The sequence below is a fragment of the Triturus cristatus genome, chromosome 10 (assembly GCF_964204655.1).
Source record: "Triturus cristatus chromosome 10, aTriCri1.1, whole genome shotgun sequence".
NCBI lineage: Eukaryota > Metazoa > Chordata > Amphibia > Caudata > Salamandridae > Triturus > Triturus cristatus.
Genome location: NC_140593.1, coordinates 98,149,732 through 98,162,972, shown reverse-complemented (window position 1 = coordinate 98,162,972; position 13,241 = coordinate 98,149,732). Strand labels below are relative to the sequence as shown.

General features: G+C 46.5%; 1 protein-coding gene across 3 annotated transcripts in view; it reads left to right on the top strand.

Annotated features, from left to right (window-relative positions):
- NGLY1 (N-glycanase 1) overlaps window positions 1-13,241 on the top strand; it is a 354,362-nt gene that overhangs the window by 125,325 nt on the left and 215,796 nt on the right. For 2 of the 3 annotated variants that reach the window (XM_085630539.1, XM_085630538.1), the window contains exons 3-4: window positions 291-527; window positions 12,061-12,223. In XM_085630539.1, coding sequence (XP_085486665.1) covers window positions 291-527; window positions 12,061-12,223 — 400 coding nt within the window. The remainder of the gene's footprint in view (window positions 1-290; window positions 528-12,060; window positions 12,224-13,241) is intronic. The other variant, XM_085630540.1, reaches the window with a different exon arrangement.

Here is a 13,241-nt window from a genome sequence, read left to right as displayed (position 1 = left end):
GAATTGGTATGTTGGCAAACTTATTCACAAATTTATCAGACCTATTAATTGATCGGGAACTCAAGGTACACTTGGTTGCTTTGCTAATGTGCATCTTTCCTCTGCTTGTCGGTCATGGACTTTTGCACGTTCTTTGACAATATATTCTTTACAAGGCTTTAATGCAGTAACAGAGTGACTTGGTTCCAATTTAAGATGGGTATTCCTAAATGATACATACCCCATGTCTCTGGTTTTTACGAAGAAATAGGTAATCCATCCAGCATTATTTATTTTATCTTTTTTTTCAGGGAGAAACCCATCTTGTTTTCCCCAAAAAGGCCTCAGTCGATAAGCTCCGCAAAATCCGAAACTACATTGCTGCTGAAAGGGAGAGGCAAATGTGTCCAGTAAATCCTACCCCAGCACCTCCAACTCCGCCACTCCCTGCCACCTGTGCACAGCCCACTGCATCACAACCCACACCACCGGTCAAGCCCCAGGTCACCAGGTCACCACCATCGACAACAGATCCAACAGCCTATTTGGTAAAGTATTTGTGTCTGCTTCTTTCAAGAAAAGGCATTGTTAGTGTTTTTGCAAACTTTGCTCTTATTAGGTTACTTAGCCAGCTGCTTATTGAGATACTCGTGACTTTTGTAGATTAAAGTCACTGGTGGTATCTAATACATTTACATTGGTGCCTACTTCCTATTCCTGAAGCTCTTACTAGCTGCCAGCCTTCCTATTGCTTGAGAGTTTGCTCTGTGCTGGTGGATAAACATAGTGCCACAGAGAGATGGAGTAGACCTATTGTCCCTTTGAATTTGTTTGTAATGTATTTATTTTGCATGGATCGCACCCATAGGCTGAACATTGGAGTGTTGAATCACAGCAAGTATATGGCAAGAGGATAATGCAGTACAGAGCGTAGAATTTTATAGTTTCACCGATCTGTAGCCGCATGCAGTGGTAGTCTGCATACACAGGTTTTCCTACTGCAAGGGTTTGTGTAGAGTGCTAATAAGTTGTTTCATCAGTGGGTGATCAAAACCATGCACGTGCGAGCTTCCTTTGACAGTGTCATTTCAGCTTTTCATTTTGGCTGTTTTGGGGTGAATTTCTTCCCAACAAGCCTTCTCGGAAGCCTAAATTAAAGCATTCTAGCTATATTTGTCTTAGGCTGAATTAAAATGTTGATAAAACATTTGAAGAATGCATGAAGTGATGTGTATTGTGGGTTTTGGTAAATTGCATCAAAATGGATTGGTTTAAAACATGGCCTTGAAATCGCACCTTTTTTCCCCCCTCAGCTGTTTGATCAACTGCTTGGCACTTAGATTATGAAGAATTAATTCTTAAACATAGTTCCTTACAAATTACAGGTGCTGTTCTTAGCATTTTGATGGACATCGTTGTGTGGCACCGAATTGGCACACAAGGTATGCCAGTGCTGCTTCTCCTAACTTACTATATTAAATTCCTTAACCGAATTTCACAGATTTCTTTATAAAACACTTATCTGCCATCCGTCTAATAAAGTATATTGTCCAGATATTGAATGCAATACATAAATGAATGCATTTTTTCCCTTGAATGTCCGTCTTTTTAACTGTTTATTATCAAAATCTTGGCAATGAGATAATTAGCTGGGGGGGGGGGGATCCTGAATACATTTGTACTACTTCTTTAAATCCAGCCTGATACCCGGTACACATCCTCTCCTCCCAAGCTGCCACTGAAAATGAGTCCTCTGTTTGGATTTGCTTGCTCCTCTGTTCAGGCCAATCACTATTCTCTTCGTAGATGCAAAGCTTGTTTACACCCTCCAAGCTTTAGTTCACTGTACAAAAATGTAAATAAACGAGGGTGTCACCATAATTGTGACTGCCGTTATGTCCCTGGCACAAGTGTTGTGCTGCCACTTAAGCCCATGTATCATCCCCACCTGAGATGCACACCATTGCTAACTTTTGTTAAAGGTTGCAAGAGATGGTGATACCCTGACTTTTCCCAGTATTTAATGGCGAATACAGTGGTATTTCACGTATTGGAGGACACAATGTGGAAGCTTGTTCCCGTCGGCAATTAGAGATGTAGAGGAATCTATGCCATGCTGAGCGAGTCCTATGTTCCTCCATTGGTCAGTGTGGTAGTGTGCTACTGATGCTTGTCACAGAAGAGAATTAAACCTATCAGAAGACACTGCATAGATTACTGCATACACTGCGGATTTCTAGTCTAGGAAACACTAGAAGAGGACAGGTGATTGGTCATGGGTTATCTTTGGAAACATTTCTCGCTTTCAGATTAATCCTAAATGAAAAATCTCCAAGTGGTTAATGTTTTGGCCCTATAATATAGGTTTTACAGTAATCTCCTTTTTAATGTCAAAACTACACTTTTTCAAAGATTATTATGTTTCTTTTATGAGGGAAATCATTCTGTTCCCCTTAATTTTAGTTTAGCCATCCTTCTTGCTTTTCAACGACTGACAGTCCTCACATTCACCATAATCCTGTATGTAACTGTCACTGTTCCGTTTTTTTTCCTTCCCCGAAACGTATTCCTGATTTGTACCCTCATCCGTCTTCTCTACTACGAATCCTTTCATTTGTCCTGTTTTAACCCCAAACAAACCTCATTCCCATTATTCCACTTAGAGTTTTGTGTCCAGAGATTTTTAGTTAGCAAGGCGTAGCCTACAAACGTGCTATATGAGCTGTAAAAAACTGCACTTGGTGCGGGCGAATGGTAAGAGTGTAGCCATCACTTGGGAGATTACTTCAGAAGCACTGAAACGCCAAGTGAAGTAAAGCCCCTCCCCTCCAAGAAACTAGGCAATGCGTGTGTTTGCAATTTTTTTTGGAATCTCCTGTAAACCTGCAACATATCTTAATTGTTGGACAGATTTAGTCATTTATTGGAGCCTGACCAATTAAAACTTTTGTGAGAACACATAAACCAGACTTTCACTGACTGGTCTTTTAATGGGCGTTTACCAGAAAATGATTTCAAGCCTTCGGACCACATGGCTAGCAGGATCGTCTAAGTCTGCTAACTAGCCAGGATTTTACTGGCATTGTTCTTATTTTTATAGTTCGGCAAATAAAGAAAAAAAAAGAAAATCAGCAGAGGACAGTATTTTTTCCCCCATTAGAAATCTAAACTTTAAAAACGATGTGATGTCTCCACAAGTCCCAAGAAGCATTTCAGTTTTGAGTGTGTTGTATTAAAAAATCTTAATATGAAATATGTGGACCGTGCACTACGTGGGTCTATGAATTGTACTTCACCACTTGGATGGCACAGCCTGCCTCTGTGTCCTTGTGCTGCTTAAAGAATTGCCATTCGATTTAGGACATCACATCCAGTTTTTTGCTATTCAGTGCCACAATAAAATTTAAAATACTAGTTATTGTTTTGAAAGAAAACACAAATACTTGATGAAGCTCACATTAGAGTAATACACGTTCATGCAAAAGTATAGCAGGGTGCATAAATATCCTACATTTGAATTTCCCCGACTGGCATCAGTGTGGGTTTGAGAGGAGTAGTTTGGTAGCAAACACTCCTGGGATCAGAGAAGTCATCATGGTGCAGGGAACTTGAGTTGTCGAGTTTCCAGCCCATGTACTCTCTATACAATACAATACAGCGAAATTTGTATAGCACGCTACTCACCCGTAAGGGTCTCAAGGCGCTGAGGAAGGTGGGGGGGGGGGGGGGGGGGGGTTGCTACTGCTCGAACAGCCAGGTCTTGAGTTGTTTCCTGAACGAGAGAAGGTCCAGGGTCAGCTGTAGGTGAGTGGGGAGGGAGTTCCATGTCTTGGCTGCCAGGTAGGAAAAGGATCTTCCTCCGACGGTGGATTTCCGAAAACGTGGGACGGTGGCGAGGGCGAGGCCGGCGGATCGGAGCTGTCTGATGGGTGTGTAGAATGTGAGGCGGCTGTTGAGGTAATTCGGGCCCGTGTCGTGGAGAGCCTTGTGTGCGTGGGTGAGGAGTCTGAACGTGATCCTCTTGTTGATGAGGAGCCCGTGCAGGTCTTTCAGGTGGGCAGAGATGTGGCTGTGGCGAGGGATGTGCAGGATGAGTCGTGCAGAGGCGTTCTGTATGCGCTGGAGTCTTTTTAGGTCTCGCCTTGCTATCGCGTAAGCGATCCTATTGTAAAAGGGCATTTCAAAGTGCTCCCAAAAAGCGGATTGAATTGCTAGCACGCGCACAATCACGCGCTTGGTGCCGCCATGCACTCCGCTTTTTGGGAGCACTTCAAAGGGTCCGCTCCCCCGCCTGGAATGCGCTCCCCCCGCCCCCGCCAAACGCGCGCGCCAAATTTGCTTTCACTTTCGCGCCGCAAAACGCAAATCATAACTAAGCAAATCATTTAATATCACCGCGCCTCAAAATGAATGGGTCTGTAATGCAACTGGTGTCCATGTAAAGCGCTGTTATACCTTCGGGTCGCGTTCGCGCTATATAAAACTTCAACAACAAAAAAACTCGGAAAAAATGAAAACCATCGGAAGCAGTGCTTCCAGTATTTTAAACGATTCATTTTGAAACCACGAGGGGCTTTCGAGGCTCTTCCTCCGAGGGCTGTAGACGAGTATGCACATAAACATATTGCCCGTTAACATGTCTAAATAGGGGTGTGGGTGGGTACGAACAGTAAGGGACAGTGCAGATGACTTCGAGCCAGTCGCGCAACGCACATTGGGATCAAAGGGCTTCAGCCCCACTCCCCTCACGTCGTGTGTGGCAACCCAGGCTGAGTTTCCAGCACCAAAGTCGGCAGTTTAGCCGACGGACCACATCCTCTTCCCCAAGAAACTTAACGAAACCCAAATCCTAACTAAACAAATCCATTAAATATCACCGCGCTTCAAAATGAAGGGTCTGTAATGCAACTGGTGCCCATGTAAAGCGCTGTTATACCTTCGGGTCGCGTTCGCGCTATATAAAACTTCAACAGCAAAAAAACTCGGAAAAAATGAAAACCATCCGAAGCAGTGCTTCCAGTATTTTAAACCATTCATTTCGAAACCACGAGGGGCTTTCGAGGCTCTTCCTCCGGAGGGGTGTAGACGAGTATGCACATAAGAAACATATTGCCCGTTAACATATCTAAATAGGGGTGTGGGTGGGTACGAACAGTAAGGGACAGTGCAGATGACTTCGAGCCAGGCGCGCAACGCACATTGGGATCAAAGGGTTTCAGCCCCACTCCCCTCACGCCGTGTGTGGCAACCCAGGCTGAGACGGCTTCCTGGGCACCCGAGTACTTCACAGGTCTTTAAAAGACCATTTGCTTGTGAATGAGGCTTTGCTGTTTTTCACCCCTTCTCAGAGCCCCTGCATCTCCACTCTTAACTACTGCTGGAAGAGTCAGCCCCCCACCCGAAATTTTTTCTTAGCCCCCTCGAAATTTGGCTCTAGTTGTGCCCCTGCTACGAGTATATCTAAAGGGTGATGGTGACCAAGCGTGCACCACTGAGCGCCGCTCCTCTAGATGTGTGCACGAGGGTGCTGCTGCTCTCATGTCTGTGTAAACAAGTCTGGTGGCCGCCCAGCACGGGCTCAACAACCGTCCTTTGTGGAGGGTGCCGAAGCCACCCGAGTCTGCGCACATCAGTAGTCCAAGTGTGTGTGTGTGTGTGTGTGGGGGGAGGGAGGGGTCTGATGGGCACAACGTGCCCATAATTGTAACCAGCATTGGCATAGCCAATAGGTATCGCTTTTTTGGACCTTATAAGTATTTAGTTTTGCAGCACAATATCTTTTGCGCAACACCATCAGCTGTTGAGAATGGCTAAACCTTGTACCTTATAGGTGTTTAGCCATGCAACAGTTGATGTTGTTGCACCAACGATATTGTGCTGCATCACTAAATACTTATAAGGTCCCAAAAGCGAGACCTATTGGCAATGCCAATGCTTGTTTGGAGTTTGGCTGTGGTTCCAGCGTAGAGGGTTTTCCCGTAGTCCAGACGGCTGGTGACGAGGGCCTGGGTGACCGACTTCCTGGTTTCGGTGGGGATCCATCGGAAGATCTTTCGGAGCATGCGCAGGGTGTATATGGCTTCCCTGGCACTTACAATATCTAAAAATAGACTTAAATATTGTAGGGGCATATCTGCTCATGCAGATATACCCACACCTGTGATATACTGCACTCTGCCTTAGGGTTGTAAGGCCTGCTAGAAGGGTGACTTACTATACCTTAGGTAGTGCTAGTTGGCATGGCACATAAGCAGTGTGTCATGTTGACTTTGTTGTTTTGTCTGTACCAGGCCATGCATGCTGAATTTGCAGTCTGCATGTGTGAGAAAGTGCCATCTTTCTTGCATGGTATGCCCCCACTTTTTGCTGAATGTACTTTGACTGAGTGTGGCCTGGACTCCTGCTAATCAGGTGCCCAGGGCCTATGTTACTTCCCTAAAACATAAAACCTAAATTGGCAAACCCTGGCCACATGTCAGCCCTTGGTAAATGGTATCCTAGGTACCCAGGGCCTTGTGGCCAGTGAAGGCCTCTAAGGGCTGCAGCACTTATTGTGTCACCCTTAGAAGCCCTGTACCCTAACACAAACACACTGCCCTTGCAGGCTGAGTGTCTGGGTACAAGACAAAAAAAAGTCGACATGGCACACATCCCTGTGTGCCATGCCCACAACCTACACTGCCCTTGCATACATCAGCCACCCCTCTAGCTGGGTGCCCTATGCCAGTGGTGTGGGCACAGGAGCATGAGCCCTGTGCCCCTACAGTGCCCAGGTCCATTCCTGGGCACTGTAAGTGCAGTGCTGCCATTTAAGAGTATATGGTGCTGGGAGCTCGTCAAACACGAACTCCACAGCCCCATAATGGCAACACTGAAGACCGAAGTTTGGTATCAAACTTCTCAGCACATTAAACCCGCACTGATGCCAGTGTGAGATGTAATGTACAAAGCACTACAGGGGGCATCTTAGAGATGCCCCCTGAAACCTAACCTACAATCCACATCTTTTCTGAGAGGCTGCCTAGGCTGCCACACAGCAGACATGTTGCTGGACCCCTGGGTGGAGAGCCCCCGCTTTCCTGGGCCTGCAACAATGCACATCCTGGGCGAGGTGCTAGGTCTCCTCCCCCAGGATGGGCAGGGGGAAGCTTCAAAGGCATGCCGCCTTCTGTGAGCTTCTCCAGGCCACTTGCTGTACTCCGCAACGGGCCCCCACCGGTTCTGACCCCCACTCTGGCGGGAAGACTGGCCGGAAACTCCAAGTAAGGACAGGGGATGTGCCAGCCATGCCAACCCCACCTCTCAGGTGAGGGAGGCGAGGGGAAGCACATCTCCGGGCCCTCGCCATTTTGAAGATGGGGAGCCCTACCCAATCAGGACTAGGCCACTGCCCCCCTCCCACAGGAGAGTGGCAGGATAGGGGTTGTACCCACCCCAGGACAGGGACCCAGTGGTCCCTGCCCTTTACCTACCTGTAGCAACCCTAAATTTAGTATTTAGGGGCACCCTGAACCTTCCTTCCTCAGATTCCAGATTCTAAACTAGCAAAGAAGAAAGAAGACCTGCCGTGCAGCTGCTACGAAGAGGAAGACACCAACTGCTTGGGCCCCAGCCCTACCGGCCTGTCGACCCTCGAACCTGCTCCTGCTAAATCCCGGCACCTCCTGTGGCCAGCAACCTCACAAACTCCGGAGGACCTGGCTACCTTGTGACTGAGCACCTGGGACTCCCATGAGCAGTGGCTCTGCTCAAAGCAAGTTTCTAACCCCTGGCATCAGCCCGGAACCGCGAACCCTGCACGCTCTGACCCCGCCAAGCCTGGCCTGTGCCGGAGTGGACAAAGACCCCTAGGATGTCCCCCTGGTGACCGTGACCCCGAATCCGGCACCCAAGGACCCACCTCAATGCTCCTGACGCCTGCATCCTCAGAACTAGGGACCCCCCACCCCCCCCCCCCCCCCAACCGCGATCAACAGAGGGTAAGATTTCCCGACATTAAAAGGCACCCCTGCACCCGGCGCCCTGCGGCCCCCTGTGCCCGACTCCTGGGTACCTACCTATCCTCCAACTACCCAACTTACCTCTCGAAGTGGTGGTAGCACCTGAAGAATCTTCGTCCCCGAGCTTGCAGCCTTTGTTCGTCCTTGAGCTTTCCCATTGAAATCCATTGAGTGCCCGAAGGCTCAAATACACCCTGCACCCAGCCGTCCGAAGTCTGCACCCGGCTGCCCCAGTGCTGCTGAGGGTGTAACAACTGTACTTACCTGACCCTGGGAAACCCCCGAGTCTGTGCCCAGGACCTTAACTCTGCCAGTAGAGTACTTACCCAAAAGCCGATAACTCATTTTTCTTCCATAGGGTAAAATTGACTGGCTTCTTCTGAAATTTCGAAGTGTGGAGTTTCTAAACTTTAAAATATTCACCTAAAATCAACCGAGTGACAAAAACGGAAATACTCACCTGCTATTAGGAGAGATCCCAGTGCTGGATCTTGGTGCCCAGCATTGACCCTGAAAAATACTTACAGCCGTACTTGCCACTAACTCAATTTTCTCCCATAGGAAACCATTGACTGTTTTTCTGTGAAATTTCTTCTAAGTGTTGATTTTGTAAACTTATAAATATTCATTAAAAATCGCCTGTGTAACTTAAACGCAGTTTCTCAACTGCTTACAGGTGGTACACTAGTGCTGGATCTAGGATCCAACACTGACCTAGAAACAGTAACCATAACCCCACTTACCTGCTAAGTGAATTTCCTTCCATAGGATAACATTGGTAATTTGATTAGAAAAAGTTTTTGTGTCAACTTTTAAAATAGCTAAATATTGCTTTAAAATCACAACAGTAACTAAAACGAATTTACTCACTTGTTTCCAAGAACTGTCCCGGGACTGAATCTAGGATCCAGTCCTGGAGTTAGAAAAGTAATCCTGAAAGTAATCAATTGCACAGTACTTAAAATTCCCATTGAGCTCAATGTATTATTGTGTTTGAAATTGTGTTGCCTATTGCAACAAAACTGTAACTATTATCTGCAAAACTCAATTGCCTATTGCAAGGTATTTAACTAAAGCATCTCATTCTGAGAAAGTATATTTTGATACCTATTGTTGGTTCTAAAATAAAACCATATAATTTTTATATAAACCATTGGCCTAGAGTTCAGTTCCTGAGTGTGTGAGACCATTTGCTGACTGAGTGTGTTCAACAAATGCTTTACACTGTCCTCTGATACTGCCTTACTGCTCGACCAAGCTACCACTTTACAGAGTAAGGTTATATCTAACTTTAGCCTCTGCCAAACCTCTGGGGACTGTGTACACACTGTACCTATTTGGGAACCTTATATACAGAGCCACTTTCTCACAGCATGGCCTAGGAGAGGGGTCCCTAGGGTTCCCTCTTAATGCCCTAGGTACCCAGTTACCATTTACTCAGGACTTACAGAGGGCCAAAAGGGCCAATTGTGCAACAGTTTTAAGTAAGAAGAAATGGCACTGGGGACCTGGTTGGCAGGGACTCTATTCACTACAATCTAAACCACATTTTTCAGGCAAAAGGTGGGGGGCTAACCATGTCAATAGAGGCACTTTCTCATAATCCTTTAGTAGAGAACCAGAGGAGGAAACGGAAAGTAGGGTAAGGAGAGTCCCTCACTTTAGTTTGCAAAACTGATTTTGTGAAGGGAGGGAGGAAAGCTATTGTGCGCTCACTCTCAAAGACCACCTTGCTTTCGGTCGAGCTTCAGTTGTGTACTTGGAGGGGCAGGGAAATGGCTGGTGCAGCTGGATTAAGGAGCCTAGGTATAAAATGGTAATGGTGTGGTAATGTTCCTGCATACTTACCCACATAGGATCACAAAACAAAGACCACACCCTTCTAACCACACACCCTACATGGCATGGGTAAGCGCTTCAGTGCCCAACATAACGGTAGTAATCGCTTCATAAATTCTGCAATACAATACATCAGAACATCCTTTTCTCCCTTCCCAACACCATCGCCGATACAATTGGCAAGATTGAAATGTAGTACTTTTGGTGCTAAGCTTGTCGATGTAGGAAACAGGGTGATTGTTGCAATATGCCCACGCCCCCTCTCCCTCTTTGCCTGTTTAATGACACAACTTTGATTGAAGTGTACTAAGTTCCTGCTAGCCAGGACTACAGTACCAGTGTTCCTTCCCCAAAACAAGACTCTGGTCACTTGATCCCCAAGTGGCCAGTCCTTTAGCACCTCTAAGTCCCTAGTAAGTGGTAACCTTGGTACCTAGTGCTTTGGTACTGAATTGGGCCCCTAAGAGCTGCAACATCGCTTGTGCCACTCAGCACCAAACTCAGGCAGAGTGCCACTGCAGACTGCGTGGCATGGTGTTGTAAAAAGTGAAAACACAACATGACGCACACTTGTGTGCCCTGTCCTCTTAAACACTGCATTTAATATTTGTAAGTCACCCCCTACAGCAGGCCTTACAGCTCTAAGGCAGGGTGCATTATGAAAGGAGTGGGCAAAGAAGACTGCTGACCCGTGGAGCACGACTGAATTGGCGCCAACCCTGACAGCTGCACCCAACTCTCGTGAAGCAACTGACTTGTCCTGCAGCTGTGCAGATCTCAAGAAGCCAGTGCTTCGCCAAGCTCCATAGAGAGGAGCTACTCCCCTGCAGCCGCAGGCACCAAAGGAGCAATACCCGGTACACCAACCTGGCGCTCATCGGGACTGCCGACACAACCTCTGCCTAGTAAGTGCTCCTACTGGTCAGATCCGTCCTCCCTCCAAGTTTGGGGACACCAGGATCGACTGGAGCCGAACACCAATACTTGGGGTACCAGATACCTTGCAGCAGCCAAAGCTTGTTGTCCAGTCTTCGGACTACCAAGGAAGCTAGACCTGCACTTCGAAGGACTTCAGGGACTGTGAAAACCATACTGAGAGTTACCCAGCTGTCCTGTTTGCCTTCCTCTGCAGAAAGCAAACACACAGAAGTGAGTCTGCGACCGCTGCCACCCAGCGCCTCAAAGCACCTATGTACCCACGCGCCCGAGTTCAAGGGAGGTGATGGGGTCAACGGGGCTCCCAGATCTACAAGAGTTAAGCCCATCCTTGGGTTTACCCAGACTGGACTTCAGTCACTGTCTGCAGCCTCTTTCTGCAGGCCCCCTCCATCCGCGAGTGACTCCAGCACCGGATCAGACGCCAAAATACACCAATGCATCAGAGGCCCACAGCCTTAGGAGAAGTGGACCAAGGATGTGTGCCAGAGGATCTCAAGGGTTGAGCCCCATTGCAGGTTCCCCCAGTTCCAGCTTGCAACCTCTTTCTGACTGGACCGTTCTCCCATTGAAGTGAAAGGGACACCTGAAGCCATAACAGCTCTGCACCTGGACACCCCAGAGCCTCCCAAGGTGACCTGTTGGTGTGGCCTTGGACCTTGCCCCATACTTAATGTAGGTGGAGAAGAACAGTCCCGTAAGTCGCTGTTAAGTGCCCGAATGCAATACATGTTTTTACTCCGTAGGATAACCTTACCGATCCAGAGATAGAAAACTGAAAAAATTCATAACTCAAAAAGTACTTACCCGGTTCCGATGCTCTTGGTATCTAAATTTATATAACAATGTGTTATTTTTATTAATCTGTGTTGGATTTCTTTATTGAGTGTGTCTCATTTACTGCCTTTGTGTACGCAATAAATGCTTAGCAATACCATCTAATATGCCTAACTGCTCGTCCTCACTACCACAAAAGAGAGCATTTGGGGTGTAATTTCAGCCTATGTAATTCCTTTGGGGTTTCACTGGACTCCCTGCACAGTGTACCTCATTTTGGTGCACTATATAGAGCCAGGTTCTTGCAGTCCTTGCATAAACCACTTTAGCCATGAGTCTGTTGCTCCCTTGTATACATTGTGAAAAGATCACGAAAATGTTCTTTCAAAATTGAAATACATTTGCTTTCGATTCATCTGTCTTCTGTGTACTAGTTACACACTTGATTTCTCTTCACTCTTCATGTGTTACAAGGGCATTTATTTGAAGCGCTGTGTATCCTAATCTTCTCTGTATTTTTTCACCCTAGGCCTCGGAAATGAAGTTCTTTAAAACCATACAATCTAACTTTCAGCACGTGCTAATGTACGAAAGTCCAATCCTCCAGAGCAAGGCTTTAGCGGTCATCCCAACTCCGACTTTGAAAAGTAAAGCCTGTGGATCGCTGATGAGGGCTAGAGAAGTTGATACAGGTAACCCATTGTAATGTGCGTGAATTCATAGAAAACGATGTCCAATGAAGTAAAGCACTGAAATAAATATCTCAGACAAAACTGTTTCTGAAAGTATGACCTGCAACTATTTAATTTGCACTAAACAATATGCATTCACTAGCCAATTTCGACCAAAAAGACATTCTATAAATTGGCTTCTACGAAAAGGTAACTGCCATTCATTCTGAAAATTTCCATTAAACAGTTTAGATGAAATGGTGCCTCAGTAATGATATTCCTGTACTTGTTTTCTAAGAAATCGCATACAACCAACTAATTGGTTGTCTCTCGTCTGACAAACAGCAGCAGTGTGCAGACTACTCGATTCCTAGCGGGTGTAGACCTTCCCAAGATAACAGACGCATTGGCTGAGCTATTGGCGGCGTGAATCACCGTAGCAGAAATTAGAGTTGCATTAAAAGCGCTGGCACCTAATAAGACCCCTGGGTTTGACGTTCTGACTGTGGAATTCTACTCCACCTATGTGGATGTGTTGGCCCCGAAGCTGCTACAATTATATGTCACCTCCTTAGAGGAAGGTGCGCTGCCCACCGCTGCTAAGGAGGCCATAGTTGCGTCCTTACTAAAACCAGAGAAGACCCCACTGATTTGGCATCGTACCATCCATTATCAATCCTTAATACAGACTATAAAATCCTAAGTAAACTTTTTTCTAGATTACTTCCTCTGTTGCCTAAATTAATACACACAGACCAGTGCGGTTTTATCCCCAAGCATAGTACTTCCCTTAATATTCGTCGGTTACACGCCCTGATGCATGCAGTGAAGGGGTCCTTACCGTAGGCCGAATGCTTATCCCTAGATATAAGGCAAGCGTTTGATACATTAAGCTGGTCCTACATGCTTGTGGTGTTAGTAAAGTTCGGTGTACCCTCCGAATATTGCAAATGGATTCAATTTCTCTATACTGCTCCCGCGCCAAGTCTGGAATGGTTATTTCGCCTGCATATCGTATTTATAGGGGGACACGTCCGGG